We start from the raw sequence: 24,228 nt of genomic DNA, 5'->3' as shown, positions 1-24,228 counted from the left end.
TGCTGGGCTCTGTCAGTTACAACCAACCCAACTCCCCAAATCCTGGACTGTGGAACAGAGATGTCCATTCCCTGCACACTGCTATGGCCCTAGAGCAGTAACGCTCACAGTGGGCCATCAGCGCCAACACTGTTGTGGGAACTTGCTGGAAATACAAGTCTCGTGTCCTAGCCCAGACAGGAACTTAAGTAAAGGCAGCAAGCTGTGATTTAACAAACCCTCTAGGGTTGGTTGGCCTTCAAAGTTTGGTTCACTGATGTAAAGAGAGCAAGGGGAAGGGTGGAGGAGTGGCGTGGGGACTCTGTGCGCACCACCCTATCATAGCTTCCCCCACACCCCCACTTTGGAGTCCTTTCCACTACCCAGAAGCCAGGGAATAAAGTGAAGCTCAGAGATCATAAACTTGTCCCCTGCCTCCAACTTGGAAGGAGGAGGACTCTGATTACCATCACCCAGGGTGGGGGGCTGTGGAGCAAGGAAAGCTGGGAATTCCCTGGCCACTGGACTTTCAGCAACTGCCTAAATTTATCTTTGGAGGGGAAAAGCGAAAGTGAGGATTCCCCAGCCAGACACTAGGGGGAGACCCACCACTGGCCGGGAAAGAACCCTGAAGATTAAGGAAGATGTAGGCGAATTTTAGACAATTCCAAGTCTGGTTTCAGAATCCCCATACACTTTCTACATACACTATTGCTCCCAGTTCTCCAGCCTGAGGATTCTTGTCCCTTTTACAAAGTGTGTGCAGAGAGAACCTATGCATTTTAACCCGGTCTATAATAAACACCCGGTATTGTGTGAGTGTATATGAATCATTGCTAGACAGAACTATTTAATAAATAATGAGAAAAAGTGTGTACATATTCACTATTGACATGCCTCCCCCATATTTCTATCAGTGGTTTGTCGAAACCCAACATACAGAATTTTTTAATATGGTGCAGTGACTTATTCCCAAAGTTGCTTGCTAGTGACTGCCACTAAACCAAGCAGACCTGTTAATTTAAGGGGGAAAGTGTGAGCTAGGCCTAAGAACCACGGAACTGGAAAGAGCAATGGCGCCTGCAGCTACAAAACCAGACTGTAGAGGGCCCAGGACCCTTGCTAGCCGACCGGGCACAGGTTCAAAAACCCAGAGCCTCACCTGCTCTCGCCCTCGAGGCGGGACTGTGGACAGGCCCACTAGTCATTAACGCTACATAATTTTCAAGACCCAGTGCCAAAAGAACAAGCCTGGTCAAAAAATTAGGATTTTAAAGATGGTGGCGGCATACATAACCTTAAGCCAGACAGGAACCTATGGCTCACCCCTTGGTGCTGGTAGGATGCGGACTTCTCCACCCCGCACCCCTGCTCAGGTGGACCTTCTATACCGGGAATAAAGGAGGTGTTTGGGGGATTGGCATTTCTTTCCGCACCAATGACTCCAGCAACTGAGGGGGTGGGGTTAATTCGGGAGGAAAGCTCCTGTCCACCCGTGGGGCACAGAGGTCCCTCAAGATCACCGGATCACCAAGGATCCAACCCCAGTCTTCGGGGAGGGGCAGCCTATGCAGCAGGGGTGAGAAGGGAGAGCTGATGTAGCCAGCTTCCCACGAGCAGCTCTGAGACTCCGCCGGGCACCTTACAGACAGCGGCGGGCGAGCTCCCGCCCCCGGGTCCCCACCAGGGTTCCAAAGCCCCCACTTCCCACCTGCTCCCCACCCTGCCGGTGTCGCGGCGACCTGGGAGACGCCCAGAGGGGACGGGGCAGGGCTGGAGACAGAGGCGCCCGCCCAGCCTCGCGAAGCCTCTCGGATGCTCGAACCTTCACCACCCCTTAGCCGCGGAGTCGTCCCCCGAGTCTACGCGGCTCGGGACCGCAGTCACGCGTGTTGCCCTTCCGGCCTCTCCGTGGGCTCCGCCCCGCCCAGCCCCACCCGCGGGCTGCGGGCCCTTTAAAAGCGCGCTCGCCCGGAGCCGCCCCTTCTGTTGGCCAGGCTCCGGAGCTGCCGCCACCAGCGGGCCTTGGCCATGGCGTCCCCGGCCATCGGGCAGCGTCCCTACCCGCTGCTCCTAGACCCGGAGCCGCCGCGGTATCTGCAGAGCCTGGGTGGCACCGATCCGCCACCGCCTGCCCGGCCGCGTCGCTGCATCGCCACGGCCCTGATCCCCGCGACCGGGGCGTCAGAGGGTCGCGGTGGCAGGAGGAGTGCCCGAGGGGACCCCGAGCCCACGCCCCGGGACTGCCGACACGCTCGCCCTGTCCGGCCGGGTCTGCAGCAGAGACTGCGGCGGCGACCCGGGTCGCAGCGACCCCGCGACGTGAGGAGCATCTTCGAGCAGCCGCAGGATCCCCGCGTCTTGGCCGAGAGAGGCGAGGGGCACCGTTTCGCGGAACTGGCGCTCCCGGGCGGCCCGGGCTGGTGTGACCTGTGCGGACGGGAGGTGCTGCGGCAGGCGCTGCGCTGCGCTAGTGAGTGAGGGCGGGGAAGGTACGCGCGGTGAAGGGCTGAGAGCCTGCGAGAGGAGGCCATTGCCTTTTGTGACCAGCCCGAACTTTAGGCAGGTTACCTTTGGAGACAGCTGCTGTCCACTGCCTGGCATCCTTTAATGGCTTCCTACTGACCAGGGGTGGTTATATGTGTACAGTTACGTATCTTCAGACGGTACAAGCCTTCTTCCCCTCCACCCCCACCCCGACCCGGTGCATGCAGGCAAGCTAGTTTGCAGCTTGGGACTGACGGCTCTCCACAAGGTCATTCGGTTGTCTTACGCACACCCTCTTCTTCCTTTAGTTGTAAGTTTTTAAAATTGGGCAGTGATATTGATAACGAAGTGTTTGACCCTTACTTATTAGAGTTAATGAGGAGGTGACTTGGTCACCTCTGGGGTTTGCTCAGGATCTTCCTACTAGGGAGCCGTCAGAAGAAGCCTGGTTTGGCTCTGCATGGCTGTGAGGCTGATAAATGCCAAGGTCACCTGCACCTGAGGCCTCTTCAGCCCTCCACACCTGCTCCTCAACCCTCTGTACAATGTATGCTCCAGTGTTTGGCTGTACCCAGCCTCTCCTCTTCCTTCTCCTGCACTCCTGTGCCAATCTTTCCAGCTTTAGAATCACTGAGTTCCCTGCCAGCTTCTCCCACAAGGCATCCCCACTGCTCTGCTGGCTTCTTCCAATCGGACTGGAACACTGGACACCAGCATAGAGAGTTTCTGAGCAAATCTGCACTCCCTTTAAGGCTTTTTATTCCCTCTCGCCAGTGGTGATTCTGTGTATCCCTGTAATACGTCCCCACCAACCAGGAATCTGCCATTGCCAGAGGATATTCATACCCATGTGTTTACGTGGCTGCTTTGAACATGTGAAGCCCACAGTACAACGACAGTTTCCAGCAATCATTTGTAGACATGGATTGCAGCCACTACAACCCTGGACAGCAACAGCTAGCCCTACCCCCTCACTGTCACCCATAGCAGCTCCCTCTCAGCTGCTCCATGTTCTTCCCAGCACAAACATTTCCCCACACAGTTGCCTGTTGAGGAGCAGGCTGGCCATGTAGGGTCCTGTGTCTGTGCAATGTGTGCACGGCTGCTGACCTGCAGAAGAATCCGGTGCAGTGTCCCTTTGGGTGTGTTGCTAGTCTCTCCTCCCTCCGTGTTCCCGGGTACCTTGCAGTACCCACAAACCCTGCACTCGGGGGAAGAGGCAGTGAATTCACTGTTACGGATTTGCTTGTGCTCAAATTCCAGAAGCCGCATTGTCCGTGAAAATATGCGTGTTGTAAGTCTTGTTTGTATTTAGGCTTTGAGGAACCCTCCAGCTTTATACAGAATTTGTGATATTCTTGTGGTTAGTGATGATGGTGTGTTGGCAGCTTTCTGTGGGCATCTGCTCAGTACTCCATGACTAAATGAGCATCCTCCTACCACATTAGAGCTGTTTATTTCCTTTGCTCCGTCCATAAATACTTTCCACGCTTGGAAAATAGAGACCACAAGCAGGACCTCTGACCTGCAACTTGCTGAGGTCCTTTCACTGTTGTGGGGTCCGGTGGCCCCTGTGTAGTTGGTTGTATACCAGCCAGAGATGCTGGAACACCGAAGAGGTAGCAGCCCTGGAGTCAGGAAGGCCACAGAAAGGAATCTCTGTTTGTTGTTTTTAATATTTAACTAACCGTGAGTGTTCGGCTGACCAGGAGAAAGTTGAGACATTTTTGGTGCGCAGCACAGACTCCCCGGGCATCTGCTGCTAAGCTGAGGTCTGGATCTCTGAGAGGGTCTGGGGTCTGGATCTCTGAGAGGGTCTGGGGTCTGGATCTCTGAGAGGGTCTGGGGTCTGGATCTCTGAGAGGGTCTGTTTGTTTTGTTTTCATTTTTGAAAAGCATGGGTCAGAAAAAGAACCTTTAAAAGGTGACCCTGGAGTTGGGAAGAGTAGGGACACAGCTCAATTGGCAAACATGAGGACCTGAACTTGATCCTTAGAACCCACATAAAATAAATAAATAAAAGGAGGCATGGTGGCACATGCTTGTAATCTCAGTGCTGGGCGGGGAGTAGAAATGGGCAGAGTCCTGGCTGGCCATTACTGGCCAACCCTAGCTACTTGTACACACGCGTGCGCGCGCACACACACACACACACACATACACACACACACACACACACACACACACACACACCAAACCTTAATCTGGAACCAAAGTCCTGGCTTTGAATCCAAAACGTCACTTAGTCTCTGCTGTGTGACCGCATGAATCTCTGTCGCTGTCACTTGTCTTTAACACGTGGTACTAATGATCTTATCTACAGCATCGTGTTAATGTGAGAATTCAATGTATTAATCATATACCTGTTAGCTGACTAGGAAAGTGCTTGTTGGGGTGCACAATGAAAAACCAATTAGATAGAAATGTTACCATTGTCTCCTCCCATTTAGAGCATTAATGGCTAGTTGGGGCTCACTATATCGCATAAGCATGGCGTACAGTTTTCAAGCTTTGTTTGGTTGTGGAGTTGAAAGCGGGAAGTGGGTAGTATATCTTGGAAGTTTAAGTATGAGGTGTCCTCTAGACATCCCTGCTTAGCATCTCAGGTGGAAGTCAGCTGTTGATGAAACCCACAGTCCAGTGGCTGAGACTCCTCTGTGCCTGGCTTCGAGATAGATGCCTTTCTGAGTAGCACTTGCGGCCAGCAGAGCGCCATGATGGTTTCCGAAAGTGGTGGTTGGATACAGATGCTTGTTCACACCATTGAGACCAGTGGGGCTGTGAATGACATCTATCTGTTGAGGAGGCTGACACTGGGTGGGAGCCTAGCGGACAAATGGGCTTTCAGTAAGGGACGTTTTAGACACTTGCTTTGCCTAGCATAAGCTTAGTCCCTCTTGGAGGTCTTACGGCAGCACTGGTTAACACTGTGAAGTTCAGAGCCAATGCTAATTCTCAGGATTAAGTCTGAGGGCTGACAAGATGGTTCCGTGGATAAAGTGCTTGCCCAGCAAGTATAAGATTCATGTAAAAAGCCTAACCCTCTGCTCTTTGCCTGTAAGCCAATACTGGGGAGGCAGCTTGATGGCCAAGCCAGTCTAGCTATATTGATCAAACTCCAGAATCAATGAGAGACCCTGTCTCAAAATGGTGAGCAATATGGGAAGACAATCTATGTTGACCTCTGGCTTCCAAACACACAGCACCTCTGTGACACATACGCATACAAAATCAAATTTGTTAGATAGGGAAGGAAATCCAGATTGGCTTGCTGCAAATGCTCATGGAGGTAAACACTGGAGAGCTTGCAGAACCCCAATGCTTTGTTTGGGGGTGGGGTGGTAAACACTAACTCCAGCCTTCCCAGCAAATAACCTGGGAATTCCTCCAGCTGCCTCTTGCCCTTTCTTGTGTGGAAGGCACATAAAGATGGCCTTCTGCCATGTGTCTCCTTTGAGTGGGTGTGTGAACCATCCTGGGCCAGGAAATGGTCTGGTAGTTGGAGAAACCAAGTCTAGTTCTCAGCCGGTGAGGTGGGGTAAGAGACTTCAGGTATCTGTTAAAAGCTGTTGATATGTGGGTGCCCCAGGTTGAGTATAATAAAGTGATTGGAATGATTGGTCTAAAAAGGGGGCCTCTGGGGCTCAGACCCCTCACCTTCCTCCTCCAGGGGTAGATTTTAATTACATTGTGAGAATCATGCCGAATTCCTAGGAAGGAGCTCCTGACTTCTCTTCCCGAGCTGCCGGTGTTTCAGAGTTGCTTGTCTGCTTCCTGAAATCCTGTTGCTGTATTAATGGCTGGGTTTAGCTAAATCCTCTGTGGGACTGGAGCCACCCAGGTGGCAGCTCACCTATTCTATTAGGGGCTCTTTGCAAGTCTGCTAGGACCCTGACTTTGGCTACCCCCCCCCCCGCCCACCCCTACACACACACACATTCTCACCCTACAGTGGCAGATGAAAGTCTTCATAAAAGCATCATGGCCACTGCCCTTTGATGTGCTGGCATTCCAGTGTTTACTCTGGACACTTGGGAACTGTTTACCCAGGGCCCCCAGCATTGCTGGGATAAGTAGCCTGTGTTTTCCTTCCTTTAGAGCCATATTCTGTTTGGGAAGCTGCGAAAGTTTGGCACTGGCATTGAGGTTTTGTTGTTAAAGGTGACAAGCACCCGGTTTTCTCCCCTCCTGGCTCTAATTAAAGTCTGCTTAGGAAAGGCCTTTTCGGGGTGTGTGTTAAAACACAGGGAAAGAGCAACCCTGAATCTCTAGTCTGCACCCCTAGTTTTCCTTCCTTCCTTTCGTTTTTCTCCAAAGATGAAATTGAGGGATTAAATGTGAGCCGATTTCCACCCCCACTCATCAGAGCATGAAAATCCTACGATTGTGGAGTATGGGAGCTTGAGTCCTAGGTATAGTCAAAAATGATTAATGCCACTTGTCTACGGCCTAATTAGACTTGGTAATGAATGTGTGCGTTTGTCTGCTGGAGCTGAGAGTCATTAGGTAGCAGGGAATTGATGAGGTCTGAGGCTGGGATCTTTCCCTTTTTCCACGCTCATTCCTGCAGCAGCCTGGTGGCTTGGCGGGTTAGCCCTGAGTGACAAGGGCATCAGCCTCCGCCAGCTCAGAGGATTCTACCTGGCTGGCAGAGTAAATTCCAGCCAGGGAGCCTTCACTGGTAAGGCTTGGGCCAGGCTAGCCGAGGTCTGAGAATGTACACAGGACATTTCACGTGCCAGCAATGCCTCTGCTCTGAAGAACCCCGTTTTCATGCTTGCAGCCACACACTCATCCTCAAAATAGCCTCATGAGACTGGAATGTGGGATGCTTCTGCCAAGCACTCACCTGCCCGGGGCTTTCTTGGCCAGCTTGCTAGCCTTTCAGATAGAGCTAATCCTGCCAGGCCTGCCAGGCTTTGAGGCATCTCGGGCCCTCAACATGTCTACAGTGCTCATCACTTTTATCAGGGGCAGCCACTAGACACGGCAAGGTGGTGTGTGTCACATCCCTGCCCTCCCGGGGAGCTTGCTGGCTCTCGGTCCTCACTGCCCAGTTACCCAAAGAGGGCGGCTGCTTGCCGCTCTTACCCTGCCTGGGGTATTATTAAGACTAGTGATAGACCGGTAAACATCCCAAGCCCTTCCTGTTGGCATTCCAGAGATGGCAAGATTCTTTGGAGGGTGAGTCCTTATGGGTGGGCAGGACATGTGAACGGCCTGGCCCTGCCCCTTATGTTCCTCATTCAGGCTTTACTCACTGCCAGGCCCCTCTTCCCGGTGACCCTGCTGCAGGCTACCTCCCAGATGTATGGTCCCGCTCTTGGTCTGCTGTCTGGAGTCACCCAGCCCTCCTCCCGCAGGGCTCTGTTCCAGCTCTCCCCTACTGGGCCAGGAAGTGCTGGCAGCAGCTGACTCTGCAAAGGCCAGGCCTGACTGGGGAGATGGCTTTGTATTTAGTCATATTCGGGGTTTTTTTTTTTCCAGGCACTCTGGCAAGCTTCTCTCCCCCTGTGTTCTGAGTCGGGTTAGGAGGGGAGCAGAGTCAGACTTGGGACTTTGGGGAAAGAAGGAAGAGGCTAAGGAGATGATGTCAGGTTCAGCCTGGGCTACTCTCCGGGGGGGCGGGGGGCGCGTCACTGGTTCAGTGAAATAAAGTATGTGCTAGAAATAGTGTGCCTTGCCCCAAGGTCAAGGGTATCCCATCTCACACCCGTGCCAGTAATATGTGGGTCTTTCCTGAACACCCTCCCCCCCCCACACACACACAATGCTGAGGATACATTGGGCAGAACCTGGTGGACCTCAAGACCTCTCCGCTCTGTGTTCATTAGCAGAAGTGGCCAGCATGTCTGTGCTGGGCCTGTTGTAGCTTGCTTGTGGTTCCTGGAGTAGAGGGAGTTCATCAGATGTATCCACTGGGAAATCTGAAGGTGTGTCTGGTTTGTGCTTTAGTTGGGGGAGAAGGAAGTGCATCAGAGGTGCCTCCTGGAGCCATGGCACATTCTCCATGTGGAGCGGAGTGCTGTGGCTGAGGGTCTGGATGGTCATGGAGGTCGAGGTATCACCTGCTTTCTTCAGGATGTTCCTACCTAGATCCACTGGTGTCCGCTGAGGACATCAGGAGGAAAACCACAGGTGGCGTTGCACAGAGGGCTTGTCAGGGGTCATGTTCAAGACTTAGGCTGCCTATTTACATGTGTTATTGGACAGGTGGGTGTGGCTAAGTATGACACTCACCTGTGACCTCAAGAGGCAAGGTCATATTTACTGCTTTTGAACAGCCTTCTGCCACCCTCAACTCCCTGCTTCTTGAGTAGCTACATTTCCAGGTCTAGAGTGGCTGTTGTGGGAGGAAAACAAAAGCTTGGAGCGGGAAAGATAGTTCAATATTTAAAGGACTTGCTACGCAAGCATGGTGGTCAGGTTTTGATCCTTAGGACCCACATACAAAGCTGGGCAGAGAGGTAAACATTTGTTTTTTTGTTTTATTTTGTTTTTAAATATTTATTTATTTATGTATGGCTTTTATGTATATGAATGCTCTGTCTTCATGCATGCCAGAAGAGGGAATCAGATTCCATTACAGATGGTTGTGAAACCACCATGTGGTTGCTGGGAATTGAACTCAGGACCTCTGGAAGAGCAGCCAGTGCTCTAACCACTGACCTATCTCTCCAGCCTCCCTGTGGCACACATTTGTAAACCCAGCACTGTGGGGACATAGGCAGATAGATCCCTGGAGATGCTGGCCATTCAGCAGAGCCTACACAATGAATTCTGGGTCCCAATGTGAGATCCTGTCTCCACAAACAAGGTGGGTGGCTCCAAAGGAATGGTACCCACAGTTGTCCTTTTGGCTTCTACATGTATGTGCACATGTGCTTGGATACACAGAAACACAGACACATGGGCATATAAACACACGTGAAGAAAAGGAACTGAAAACCAATCTTACATGGGCCTTGATGAAATAGGGGTCTAAAAGTCGTGCAGTGGTGTTTGTGGTTTTGAAGGGTTGGGGTCCACCACTTGCCTACCCTGTACAAGGCCCTGACTTAGACAGAGTACCACTGCAGCAGTAACAATTCAGCAGTACATACCTGTAAAACACGAGCCCTGTCAAAGATCAGGAGAGCCGGAAAGCCTGGATTCCTCAGGGATGTCCGTGGCATGCTGGCCCTGGGGAAGTGTCATTGCTTAGTTTGCTGACCCACAGTGGAAGTTGTTCTGCTTGAGAACCTGTGAAGATGGAAGTAAATACTCGCCTGTCTTGGAGAGAATGTCCGTGAAGTGCAGGGACCAAGGGGACCGGAGTCACACTCAGCTGTGTCTCAGCCTGTGCTGAGCCCCGTGAGGTGGGCAGGACTGACTTACACACTGTCCCATTACCATGTGCAAGTCATAAGGTCTCTAAATCTAGAGCAGAAGTTAAGTGTCCTTCCACTCCCAGCACACCTGTGGTGACAGGCATGGGCACGGGGTGGCTGAGGACACACACAGGCATGTTACGACGGGGTGAGTATGGACACACAGGCACATCCTTTGTGTATTGAAGCTGTCAAAGTTCATGACACAGACCAGCCAATAACCAAAGTGAACTTAAGCAAACTGGATCCTGAGAGAGACAGCTGAGGAAGAGAAAAGCTAGATAAGGATTGGAAAGTTCACCAGGGCTGCTAAGCAGACCTCTGGCTTGAACCCCAGACAGCGGGCCTGCTGCCTCCTTTCCCTCATCCACTTGGCTGTGTTTTCCATCCAAGTTCAGAAGAGGCTGGAGTTGGTGGTTTCTGCTGTAATAAGCATATCCATTCTGCAACAGTGGAAAGTATTAAAAACTCAGAGAGCCTCTGTGCCGCCTTGTTCAACCGCAGAGTCCTGCTGTTTCCAGTTCTGTTGAGCCTTGGCTAGATTAGCCTTTCAGCGTGGAAAGAGATCCTCAACCCATGCTCAGACATTTGGGGCAGCAAGAGGTCATTGCAGACACTCCCCTGCTGTAGATGGTAGACCTCCTAGACCAGCTGTAGAACATCTGTCTCATTTCCAAAGGATTGGGGATGAAGATTCTAGAGTAGGACATCTGTGGGCCCTGAATTTCATCCCAAACACTGAAAATGGCAAAAGAAAACCCCAAACTAAACCAAAACTCTGCTGAGAAAAAAAAAAGTGAAGCCTATCCTAGGGCCAAATGGGAGTGACTTCCCTTTTATGTATAGTAGAACTCCCCAGCTCCAAACGCCCTTCTTCCCAGAGGCAGTAGTGGGGTGCAGGCCTCACCTGTGCTGGCCTGGGCCAGAATTTCCAGACCCTCAGGGCACAGGGCCTCCTCAGTCCCACCTCTTGCTTCATGGTCCCAAGTGTCATCTCAGGACCTGGACTCACAACCTCTCTGTGGCACAGAGACTGCTTGACAGGCTGAGACTGGAGACAGCCCAGTCTTTCCAAGGAGTGCATGGGAGAAAGGATCAGTGTCCCAGCCTGAGGAGAGATGGCCGTGCCACGGTGAAGTGTCCGGGTCTTAGTATACACTATCCAAGTACTGGCAAAACTCTAATGATTCTCAAGATGGTTTCAAAAACACAGTTTCCCAAGTATTACGGAAGAGCCACCTCTCTTTGCAGCAGCAGAGGGTGATCCCCCCCCCAACATAGCGATTTATTTGGCCTCTTCCACACACCGCACACCTATGCACAATGGCTCTTGGTAGGACCCCAGGGCAGCTATAGAAGGGCAGCCACAAGTTGTCTTGATACGTGCTGGACTGAAGGACACAGGACAGAACAAGCAGTCATTCCGTGTTGTTCCTCTCTTTCTTAAGAAGGGAGAAAAAAATATTGTCCTCAAAATACGTAAAATTGTTGAATTTTATGCATTTCTTCCTCAGGCCATAATAACACTAGACAGGCAGGCTTCAGGAGGGGAACACGGACGCCCAGAGCAAAGAATCCAAAACACAAACCGAGCAGAGCCCATGAGACATATATAAAATAAAACCCAAAGTCTGTGAAGAAATTCTTGGAGTTATTAAAGATTGATTTCAGAGCCCCTAAATGTTAGTCAAATATTCTACCACTGAGCCACACTCCTGCCCCAGGAACAGAGGGTCTTGCTTAATTACCTAGGCTGGCCTTGAACTTAGATCTCCTGCCCCAGCCTCCTGAATAGGTGGAATTATAGGCATATGGAGCTGTGTTTCTATATTAAAGAAGGATTTAGGGCTGGAGATATGACTCAGCGGTTAAGGGCACTGACTGCTCTTCCAGTGGTCCTGAGTCCAAATCCCAGCAACCACATGGTGGCTCACAACCATCTGTAATGAGATCTGTTGCCCTTTTCTGGTGTGTCTGAGGACAGCTACAGTGTACTTGTATACATAAAATAAATAAAATCTTTAAAAGAGAGAGAGAGAGAGAGATAGAGAGAGAGAGAGAGAGAGAGAGAGAGAGAGAGAGAGAGAGAGAGAGAGAAGGATTTGAAACTATGTGCTGACACTCTGTACTGAGTATAGAAGATCTTTATAGGACACAGGGTCTGGACAGAACCTCTTGGCTGGATCTCTGTGAGGAGGGTAGGGAAGGGGCTACATTGAGGTTCAGAGTCAAAGCTTGCTTCTTTGAGTAGGTCAGAGGATATGCCCTTTGGCTCGGGGCATTCTGTATGACTTTGGAAGAGATGGGAGCACAAACAGGTTGAACCAGGGCTTGGTAGTTACTTGGGACGCTGGGACTCCCATCGAGGAGATGTGGAATCTAGTGCCAGGACCTGGATGACATCTGACCAAAGGACAAGTCTTTATCCTTTCCTAGCTCTGCCTGGGAAGCCCGGTCTCTGGGAAGCCTGAGGGTGGATCTTGTGGCTTTCCCAGAAGGCTCCTGCCACCCTGATATCTCTGACTTGGTCTCTGCAGCAGGGTCTTCAGCTTGAGGGCTGGCTACTTTTCGGTCAGAGTGAGGGATATCCTGGGCGCCTTGTTTTAGGTCCAGGAGATATCTCTGTCTTTAAGTGGGAGATCATTTTTGCTCCCCACAGGATCACATCTTTCTCCTTGTCTCTCCCCTCTTCCCAGGTATCTGGTCTAAGATAAACGCCCTGACCTCTTCAAAGCCACACAGCCTCCTCCCCCTCTGCTGAGTGAATTGAATTCAGCAATATGAATTAGCTTTGGGTTGTCCCTCAGGAGCCTGATATTCGGCTGGTAAAGCATTACTAACCCACTACCCCACAAAGCAATCCATTAATGAGCTCCTAGGCTGGGCACGCGGGATGAGGTAACAGATGACTTTGGCCGGTGGCTGGAACTTTGAAGACATTGGTTTCTCAGACTCACAGGCATGCGTGAGGAGTGAGGCCCTGGGCAGGCTCTCCTGCAGTCTGTTTGGTGGGGGCACTTTTATCTTATCAAGCTAAAAGCCCAGGAATAGAAAGTTTTCCATTGGAGGAGGTGGCAGGGACAGGATCACAGCTGGGGAGGAGGCGACATCCATAGGGTCTCAGGTGCCTATTCTGGTCACAGGAAGCCCAGAGCCCTCCACTGCACCAGTGACTCCCTCCCTTGGCGCCAGACCTAAAGAAGAGTTATTGATCTGCAGACATCTTAGGATGAGGGAGGGCCCAGATGAGGAGGTGGTGGCTGCCTGTTTCAGCACAGTCACTGTGTGTCTCCAGCGGTTCTTCCAAAGGCTGCCGAGGAGCCATGAGCTGTCAGAAAAGCTCCAGACCCAACAAAGGCTCTGCAACAAGGCCCTGGCTCATGGTAGGTCCCAGTCCCTCTGTGTGGAGGTGCTCCAGACTGGAGTGGAATGGGTATTCAGGCTTTCAGGCCTCTGCCTAGTGGCTTTTCTCATGGAAAAGGAAACTCTTTTAGGCATCCTGGGTCTTAACACTGAGCTCAGCACAGTTTCTTGGTCTCCCCGACTCTGCAGAGAGCACGGCAAGGGTGCTGTCACCTTGGCTGATTGAAGTTGAGCAGGCCTGGCGGAAAGGCCCTGTTTAGGCTGCGGGTTATAGTAGGGCTATACATTAGGACTGAGTAGCCACTGGGACCGGGCTTCCTGATGCAGTAGAACCCGGTGCCTAGGAGGGCTGCTGCTTTGCATTCTGCCTGACTTGTAGCTTATAGGGCAAGCACTGTGAAGCCGAGTGAGCAAGGAGCAGGAGCAGCAATGGTTCCTGGGCAAAGCTTTCCTACCTGCATTGCTACTGAAGGTGTGAATGGTGTGCAGGGCTGGAAGCTGCTAGGTGGAGCTCTCTTGAAGAGGCCTACCCTCAAGCAGCGACTGGCCCCTGCTTTCCTTCCCTGAACACTGCTGATTAGGATGAAAATAGTCCTTACCTGGGGTAGAGGGACAGAGCATGAAAGATGAGTGGGAGAGACAGTAGCAATCAATTACCTATTCTCACCGCTTCATTCATCCTCTGAGATTTCCCGGGACCAGCAAAGGCTCTGTTAGTGGCTGAGGATGGATCTGAGACACAGCTTTCCAGCCAGGGATCTTTCCGCTGTCTTTTCTTATGCTGTGTGGTTCTGTTTACAGAAAACCAGAAACACTGTATTTGTTTTTAGTATCTTCCACGTGCTCCAGATCCCCGTAAATGGGGGTTGGGGGGCTCTCAAAGGAATCAGCCTTTTGCAGTGAGGCCATACAGAAAAGTGAGGTCCTGTTGAGGGTAGCTGCTCCGCAGCCAGGGCTGGAATCCTTTGCCACTGGGTTCGGCTCATTGCACTGACCTATGACAGTTTCCTTTGGATGGTTGGAAGTTTTTGAGGGTGCTTTGCCTTTCATTGGGCACCCTGGCCCACTCTATAGCTCAGGACATACAGAGGTAAGTGGGGATCCCAGGTATTCACTGCGAATCTTCTCAGCATTGGAACTAAAACTGAACGCTGTTTCCGGACCAAAAATTTGGAATCAAATACTTTAAAAGCCATATGGTGTAGCTTTGCCGGCTGCAGAGAGTTTCTGGGATTGTGTGACGTTTGGAATTCTGGGAACTTTTCAGAGGGTACATAAATGCTAGGACCCCATAAGTGGGGTTGGCGGCTGATGGTCGTTTATTCATAATTGTGTTGAAAGACTAAACCAAAGGGGAGAAATTAGATTCGGGGATCTCTGTCTCTCGATCCTCCCTCTATTCTGTTTCTCTCCTGTCTAGTGGTAGGAATGAAAGTGCAAAGATAAAGGGCAGCTACAATATGGTCTTGACCATGATAAATAGCTTTACCTTTTGGAAAATGGAAAATTTATCCTCATCAACCGCCAAAAATTACCCTGTGCTAAGAAGAAAAATAGTTACTACATTACTTGATTTCAACAATCACTCTTTCTTTAACTCATGCACAGGCACACACGCACACACGCGCACACGCGCGCGCACACACACACACACACACACACACACACACACACACACACACGCACGCACGCACGCACACTTCCTTGTTCCTCTGCTCTTCAGCTCAGTGAATTATCGACTGAATGAAAATCATCCCTCAGGGCAGCGTGAAGTTCAAGGCTGTCCCTCATCACAATGCGCTGGCTTCACTTTGTCAGCGTTCCAACTTGACTGTTGCCAGAGGAGGGGGGAAGGAATGGTGGCTGGAGGGATGGGAGCCGTGGACAGCTGTCTCTGCCTTCCTCGAAGGACTCCGGGAGCAGCTGGGCTGCGGTGTGAAAGAAAACAGACCTGGACAGGGACTTGCACATAGTGGTGAAGCTACTTCCTGGCTGCCAGGTCTTTCGTGAGCAAAGACTTCCCTGAGCTTTGGTTTTTCCAAGTGAGACTTCTCCTTGGACACTTCCGTCATTAATGTTCTCAGGCAGACACTGTGGACAAGCCTCCAACATGGCTGCCTGCGCTTTCTTTGCATGCAGGCCAGAGTAGACGTCTGCCTCTTGTGGAAAGGCATAGTATTTGAAGGTTGCCAGGGCAGAAATGGAGGCGGAACACAAAATTCATAAGGCATCTTTTCTAGAAAAATTCCAGCCAGTGAGCTAACCACACCAGACAATCAATAGGCAGCGCTAGACAGGTCCTCCCTGGTGCAACATCAGGAGCTACGCAGGTGTGCCAGGATGTAACAAGTGTATCCTTTCAACGGACTGTACGGGTGGGGGAGGGGGGCTGGGGATGAGAGAGAAGCAGACCTAGTCTCTACAGAAACCTCTGTGGTCCTAGCTGCAAGAGAGGCTGGCCACAGATGTCACCTGTTTCTTTTCACTGGAAAAGTATGCCATACCTTCTGGCAAGCTGCATTTTGGGTGTCTCTAAGTGACATAAAAGCAGGCATGGAAAAACCAGTTGGATATAGTGGCTTGGTTGTCCCATAAAGGACTGGCCCTGTCTGCTCCTGGCCATGAGCAAACTCTCTGGCTCTCGGGCTAGGCATACCTGTGCACCTGTGTCTCTATTATACTCAAACCTGCACATTTGGACCTGTTTCTTTTGGTGTCCTGCAGTCTGCATGTAGCAGACAAGATTCCTTTTAAATTGAATCTGCTTGGCTGAGGTCAGTGGGTCACTGACCCACTCCAGATTACCAGAGAGGTACCCTCTGCTCCCTCTCAGAAATGGTGTCTGCTTTGGATAAAAAGTAGAACCAAGTGACCCTTACCTTTCTCTTTCATCAGTGTCCCTCACTCCTGAGCCCGTGTCCTTCTCTGTCAGCTCCCCAAGGAACCCCTCTGTTTTCTGTGGTCTCCAGGGATAGTGGTGGGGACCCAGGGCTAGGGGGACTCTGCTGTTTTGTCTTACTTATACTAGAGGACAGTGACACTTGCTGCAGCCGGGTAGGCTCTGGAGGGGGTGGGGCTGAGGGAGCATCTAGCACAATGTTTCTCAACATTCCTAGTGCTGTGACGCTTTGATACAGCTCTTCATGTTCTTGTGACCTCCCCAACCATAATTATTTCATTGCTGCTTCATAACTATAGTTTGGCTACTGCTATTAATTGTAATGTAAATATGTAATATGCGGTATATCTGATATGTAACCCCTGTGACAGGCTTGTCTGACCCCCAACGGGGTCGTAACCCACAGGTTAAGAACCAGTAAAGCTCCATACTGGGTTTAGAGACCACACACTGGCTGCTTCTTGCTCAGTTCCTTAAACTTGTCTACCGTGGTTGAAAAACTATTTTCTCTGGTAACTGGATCTGTCATTCTGTGTGACCATCCAAGCAGGGTGTGTCTGTATTGAACCCTTTCTTTTGTTCTCTCTCTGTGAAACCTTTTCATATACTTCTTCCTGTGACTCAGGGTCCGGGACATGCATCCCGATGGGTGCACACTGACACTGGTTTGTTCAAAAACGTGTTCTATATCATTGCGCATTCCTCTGCATGACCATGCTGTAAACACAACTTGGGCCTTCATGGTGTTCTGATGACAGATTTCTACCTTCATAGGCTCATGAAAAATAAATTTGTCTGTCTTCCTCACAATGACACTCCCCACTACAAGCACTGACTCTTTCCTCCCAGAATCCATTGCTTCCTACCACACACCATGGCCTGCACATCCCTTACCTGCCTTCACTCCATCACCACGCCTAATCACCACTGCCAGCACCGTGTATTTCAGGAGGCCATAATGCCACAACATAAAGAAGTCATTGAGTAGGGGCATGTCTTTTTAAGGTACACGCTGTACCATTAGGAAATATCACATGGGAAAAATATAAATATCCTCCCTGCATTCAGTTAAGAGATTAAGTAAAATTGAAAATAGCTTAGCAACTGTAAAGGGACTGACTCCATTATATATTGATTCACCTGCTCTACTCTGTGACTGAGCCCAGGCTAAAGCTGGAGCTGACTTTAGACAACTCATGAGCACTGTGGTTAGTTCTGTGTCAATGGTTTGCGTATTGGAAACATTCAAAAAATACAGAAAAATATCCAGGATGAGAAGGGTAGTCCTAGCATTCTTGTATCGGTTAGTGCTGTCTGCAGCAGAAGCCTGAGCCCCTGAAATTTACTTATAATCAAACACACACACACACACACACACACACACACACGACAGGGGGCATGAAAACTTTCAGCAAAGGAGCCTAGAATTGGAATGTGGACAAGGTGACCTGTGCTCCCTCTGCCTCCAAGTTACTGACAGGTACGTGGTGGATGCTGCGGAGTCCCTCCTGCCTTTGCATCTCCTGTCTGAACTTGTTATGGGCTGAGCTCTCTCCCTGCTTATCCCAACAACCCCCATCTCCAGCCTGGCCTCATGCTATGCCTGCCCTCTGTCGGTGGTGTGAGTCTGGGAACATGCAGTTGTGTTCATGATAGATGAATGTGCAGAGTGAGAGGCACACCCACACACACCCACACACACACCCGAGTGGGGCAAGACTGTGCTTCTGCGGGCTTGCCTGGAAGGTGGCTTCTGCCAGGTCACTTGGGTGTATCTGTGACAAAAGTGCAGGAGACATGTGCAGCATGTCTAGGAATGTGACAAGAAGCCCATCGCGAGGAGCTGGTAACCGAGATGTCAAATGTAGAGGCCCGTGTCCTGGGGAATACTGATAATCTGGGTATTTTTGAGACAGGGTCTTACTATATAGCCAAAGCTGGCTGGATGTGCCACGTAGCCCAGAGCTGGCCTCCACTCATCGCCCTCCTGCCAAGTGCTGGGATTATAGGCTTACACCACCACGGCTGGCCCAGATATCTGTTTTAATATCTGCCAAGCAACTACCTGAGCAAAGAGGTTCCTTAAGAAAGAGTAGACATGTCAACTTCACCCAGTCTTGCCCTAGCAAAAGGAGGTCACTAGGAGTTGACATTAACCATAGTTTTGGAGAAGGCGTTGGGTCACTTCCTTATGCCTCAGTTCTCCCAGGCTCCCCAGCACCACCCTACTTCCCCAGGACTCTCTCTGCCGAAGCTTGACCTGTGGGGTCTGCTCTCATGAGGTCCACTCTGTCTTATGTAGCAACTGAGCAGCAGAGTCAGCCTCAGGCACGCGCTGTACTCGCGCAGGTACAGCCTCTCTTTTAAAGATAACAGGGCTCCTCAGCCAGCTGCCACTTCGCCTGTCTGTGAGAGTGTGTGTGCCTGCGCATGTCTGTCTGTCTGTCTCTTCTATGTTTGGGGTATGCAGTGGGCTTATTGGGGGTGGTCTGCCTTTCTCCTGAAACAAGGAGGTACAGTTCATGGAAGACTGGAGCCTTAAGCTCCTTTCTAGAAAGGCTGAGATGTCAGTGTCTCAAACTGGCTGACCCCAGGAGTGGGAAGTTTCCATCCTCCTGTTGTGGGAGTCATTGGGATTTTAACCAAGGGTATGAAAACTGTATAGACTGTGTTGATTTGGGTGCAGACCTCTGGGTCAGGTCACTGAAGCATGCCCTCAATCCTACTCATCTGACACCTACTTGCCCAAAGACCTAGTCTCCCATCCATCTGCCTCGCTCCTTTGGACCAGCCACAGGCTTCTGCTTTAGTGTACCACTGATGAACGGAGAGTTGCTGTACCGCAGATGAATTAGAGAGCTATTGAACTGTTCTGACTACCTTTGTTCAGCAGAAGGGGACCTGAAAATCAAGAAAATCTTGGCTAGAGTTGGGCATGGTGACACATGTCTATAATCACTGACACAGCAGTGGGGAGGCTGAAGCAGGAGGATTATGTTTGTGAGTTCAGGGCCAGCACAGACTGCCTACTGAGATATACAAAAGCTCTTGGTTAGTGTTAATTACATGCTGAATTGACAAAACTTGGGTACATGACCTCCCACAGAGCTGAAAACACCTGCTGCTGTTTATTGAGCAACTATTAAGTAATCAAGTGCCCCTGGGTGCTTTATCTAAACGTTCTCTAATTTTTCAGAAAATTTCTCAACAAGACAGCTATTATTCCAATTTCTCAGACAAATGAAGGCTGAATGGTTTCTAAATTTAACTAAGAGAAACTGTTCAGACATCTCATACCCAGGCAGAGGTGGGCTTCAAGTTCAAATTCTGACCCATGTGACTCCAAGGATGACTTCAGTTATGCCCACTCTCTACACCAGGCTGAGCGTTGTAAGGGTCTCGAGCTGTTCCACAGATGTACTGGTGCCATCCTATAAAGCAGTCGGTGCTGGAGTCCCCTGTCCATCCTGACACCACCAGGAGCGGGGTGCAGAGGGCAACTTCCTGCTAGAGCAAAAGGAAAAAGCAGTCATAATTCCATCCCTTTAACCCTAGCCTCCCTAAGCCCACTCAGGGTGGAGCCTGCCCCGGGCCTCCAGGAGGAGGGGAGCCAGGATGAAGTGGGGACGCTGCCGAGGAGTGTGTTATTGCAAGACCAAACAGGACTGCTGCCCAGCGGCCACGCGTGATGAATTGCCACGCTCCTGCTGTCACCTGCTGGAGGGGAGGCTGCCCGCTAGGACCCTTGCCTCTTTCATTCACTGTCCCTCCAACTCTAAAGTAGAGGTTGATTATAGAAGCTGGAAACCAACGTCTGTCCAAAGCCTGCATGGATGCTTCTCGCAGCTTTACCTGAAATTATTAAAACTTGCAAGCAACCAAGACATTCTCCAAGCAAGTGGGAAATGGGTGTGGTACATCCAGACGGGGGAACATTATAAGACAGTTGAAAGAAATGAAGCCATCGGGGGCCGTAAAACAGAGGAGGCTTAAATGCATCTCACTTGGCGAGAAAGCCAATCTGATAGGGCTGCATATTGTATAGTGCCAATTTTGTGAAAAAGGCAAGACTGTTAAACATTAGGGGATGGGCTAATAGATCATGGAATTTTAGGACCAAAAAACCACTTTGCAATAACCAGGTTCACAGAAGGCACAGCAGCACTGCATGAATCGATGTAAACTGTGGCCTCTGTGTGTAGATTCATAAGCTGTAACAAATGTACCCCGCGTTGGGGCGTCTATAACGGGGACACCAGGCACATGCTGGGAAGGCTTACAAAGAAAACATACTTCCTGTTTAACTTGACCATAAACCTACTGCTCCAAGACACCCTACATTAAAAAATGTAAGTAGGAGGATATATTGTGCAGCTCAGCGAGGACTGTGTAAGGTCCTATAGGAGCTCTCTGTGGCAGCGAGCAGTGGTACTAGCCGTCATCTCTGATTTCTTTTTCACAGTGTCCCAGTCAGGGCTACTGTGTGTGTGGGGTCTCTGCAAACACCACAGCCAGCAGAGAGATGATCTGTGTGAGGCAAGAAGAAAAGTCTTCTCACGCAGTTCAACATGACTTAGTAGCTGCTATTTCCGACTTCCACAGTCTGACCCTGGGAAGTTTATTTTAGGCATATTTAAGTACATCGCAGTTTGGAAAACAAAACAAAACAAACACCATCCCATATGCACAAGGAGGCTTAATTATTTGGAAACTCTTCTCAAAGTACATGGCACTTCTTCCATGAAGACAGGTTCTGTGGACAGATTATATGTATTATCTCAAAGGCCTAGGAGAGGACCTGGGGTGGTCTCGGTCACACAGATGGCATAGAGGTAATCTAGACTATTAGAGATCTCCAGTCCTGGTTGCCTGAGCCTGGATTGGTCTGGCCCTACGGATGACACAAATCAACAGCTTCTCAGCCATTTCCATTCCCAACCTTCTGGGTGGAAAAAAAAAAAAAAAAAAGAAAAGAACATTGAATACATCTTTCTCCTTGAAAAGAGAACCTGTGTGTCCAACATTCCTGTTTTCCTAGTGCTATCTGTGGGTTCAAGGACCTTTGTGCTCCCAACAACTATTGCTACAATAAAACACCATGGCAAAAGCAGGCTGAGGAGGAGAAGGTTTATTCGGCTTACACTTCCACATAGTAATCCATCACTGAAGGAAGTTAGGGCTGGAACTCAAACTGGGTAGGAACCTGGAAGCAGGAGTTGATGCAGAGGTCATGGAGGGGTGCTGCTTACTGGCTTGCTCACCATGGCTTGTTCAGCCCCCTTTCTTATAGAACCCAGGGCCACCAGCCCAGGGATGACCCCACCCACAATGGGCTGGGACCTCCCCTATCAATCACTAATTAAGAAAAATGCCCCACAGGCTTATTTCCCATTAGTAAAAACTTCTATGTCCTTTGCAAAACCACAAACACCTTAGACACTGTAGAGAGAGGATAAACACCTGAAATCCCATCTCTCAGGCCCTCCTTGCAGACACTTCTCTGCGTATGACATGTACGGAAGCATGCATGTATTTAATATGATTAGGGTCATGCGACACAACCATCTCTTTTTCACGTTGACCAGAGTTGGGATGCATCATATATGATAGCCACGTTCCAGTCCATGGAGAAATAGGTCACGACAGATGTGAGTCAGCTGCAGAAGGATGTTTTTGATGTTTTGTGGTGATAAAGCGCTGAGGGCCGAGCCTCTTAGTAAGATCTATTCAGGTAGTAGACACACCCTTAGGAGAAATCTCTGCAGGAGCTGGTTCCTTCCATACCAACAGAATGCTTCTTCGGGTCTCCACACCTGCTTACGACAGACTTCTCCTGGGGAGATGTGATAGTCTAGTCACCTTAGAAAGGAAGCCACCAAAGACAAGCGTGGTAAACCAGTGAGTTCTTACTATGGTCACTAGTAAGAATGTGGGTGAGGGGTTACCTTGAGAACACAAGCACTCAAAGCCTCACTGAGTGACACAGGTGACAAGTTATGTAAGCTGCGTCCTTAAGCCCTGTGCTCAGCTTACAGGCAGCCAGCAGGTCCAGGAACCCCCTCTCTTCCTCAGAGGTCAGCTTGCTTCCCTGGCCAGTTTTCTGCACCCGGAACCCTGGGGAGGGGTCCTGCTAAACCTTACAAGTTTCAGCTTTTCCAGACACGCGTCCCTGAGTCTCACGGACACCCCAACTTCTTCCCTCCTGGAGGGAGTGTTTCAGTTCGGAGGAAGCTGTACACCTCTCCTGGAATCATGACTGTGATCAACAACTTTCTTTTCTAAAACTAGAGCAGAATTTTAGAAAATTGGGGTAGGGGAGTATTAGATAAAAGGGAAATCCCACAGCAGAAGTCCCTCTTCAGGAAAGTTACCTCATCTGGCTTTAAGGGACACCGAGTGTCTCCTTCTGAGTAGCTGAGACCAGGCATCTTGCCTAGACTGGGGCTAGAGGAATGGTAGGGGCCCTGAGGAGGCGTCAGGACCTGTTGGTTCAGGTCTCTGTAGAGGTCTGGAGTTTGGCAACACTGAAGGGATGTGTACAGACAGGCTTTGGGGTGCTTGGTGCTGTGGCAGCCGGCCACTCTGGACTGGGATTTTAGACTGTTAATAAGGATAGCTGTTTATCGAGCTTCAGTGTATACCAGTGGTGTGAAAGTCATGTACAGTCTCATACTCAGCCACACTATGAGGTAGTGACTACCACCACCTCCACTTAAAAAGGGGGAAACTGAGGCATGCAGGAGTTAGCACAATAGCCTGGGTCCTATCACCATGGCACTCTGGGCTCTTGCCTTCAGCTAAAAGCAAAATACTTCCTTCCTCTGCTGCTGCTTCCAATCTACGTGAGACTCTTTTGAAGCATCCTGGTGACTCAGCTTTACCAGTGCCAGGCAGGAGGTTTGGGACTGCAGCCCTGGAGACTTACAGGAGACAGTGCTGTAGCCATGATGGGAGTGTTCCCATCCGCTACAGGGCTGGAGGGGCATGGTGGGACTGTAGGTAAGTCAGGCTGAAGTGACAAAGTGAGTCTGGGTTAAGTGGCGGGCAGAGCAGGGTACAGTCTCCCTGCATGGTCTTAGAACTGTCATAGCTGTCTCAGCACGAGGAAACCCAGGGCAATGAGAAAAGGATTGTCTGAACAGCCACCCTGACTTGTTCTGAGAACAGGGACAACCCTTATCACTTAAGATCTTTTGTAAATCAGATTTCCCCGTGCCCATAATCCCTTCAGAGATTTCCCAGTAGTACCTATACATGATTTTAAAATGGAAAGTTCCCCATGTGTCTGGTGGAGTGTTGGTAAGGCTAGATTGCCAGTCCATGGCTTGGTAGTGTAAGGAAGAAGTTCACACAGCAGAGGAGAGGAGAGAGAGACGGGAAGGAATATCAGCTTGGGGTTTCTGGTTCTAGACATGAGAGCGCCATTAAATCCTCAGAATGGCTCCGTGATTCTAGTGTGTACAACGTATTATGATTCTCACTTTATCTTTGAGATTTGTGCTCAGAGAAGATCAGCAGCTCAGACTCTGTCACAGAACTGGTTGAGGAGAGTCTAGCGGCCACAAGATCTCTTCTGGTTCCATTTCGCTACAGTATAGGCCAAGTAGGGCTGGTCCTGAAGCATGGGGTAGGACTAAGGGGACAGCACGGTTGATCTCCCAGAAGATCTAGGATGCCTGGAGGTTGGCAGTGGCTTCAGAAGTCAGAGGCTATCCACTTCCCATTGACTGACCACACAAGTAAGAGGAGGGTCTTCCCTGACTGACGGCAAGGAGCCAGTTGGTGCTGTATTGCTAGGTCCTGTGTCCCTGGGGGCAGGAGGAGCTGAGGGCTGAGGAGGAAACAGTTACAATGTTGCTTCTGTGTCTTGTGTCCAGCTCTTTTGTGAGAGGGATTCTTCTCAATGCAATACATCTGGTTAAGAAAAATGAGCCACTTGGGTTTTACGGGTTACACAGCAGTGTGTGTGTGTGTGTGTGTGTGTGTGTGTGTGTGTGTGAGAGAGAGAGAGAGAGAGAGAGAGAGAGAGAGAGAGAGAGAGAGAGCCTTGTGTGTATGGACACTGCATATTGTGCATTTGAGGACTGGGGTGGAGCACTAACCAACGTTGGCAGCTCTGGGAATTAAAAG

At 50.3% G+C, this 24,228-nt stretch overlaps 1 protein-coding gene across 2 annotated transcripts in view; it reads left to right on the top strand.

Moving 5' to 3' along the window:
• Positions 1–2,010: 2,010 nt before the first annotated feature.
• RASSF5 (Ras association domain family member 5) overlaps positions 2,011–24,228 on the top strand; it is a gene marked incomplete at both ends in the record, with an annotated part of 61,282 nt that continues 39,064 nt past the window's right edge. For both annotated transcript variants that reach the window (XM_080918048.1, XM_080918049.1), the window contains one exon: positions 2,011–2,452. In XM_080918048.1, coding sequence (XP_080774174.1) covers positions 2,011–2,452 — 442 coding nt within the window. The remainder of the gene's footprint in view (positions 2,453–24,228) is intronic.

Source organism: Micromys minutus (genome assembly GCF_963924665.1).
Source record: "Micromys minutus genome assembly, chromosome: 6".
NCBI classification, from domain to species: Eukaryota; Metazoa; Chordata; class Mammalia; order Rodentia; family Muridae; genus Micromys; species Micromys minutus.
Note: the sequence above shows the minus strand (reverse complement) of the source record. Positions and strands in the feature narration are given on the sequence as shown.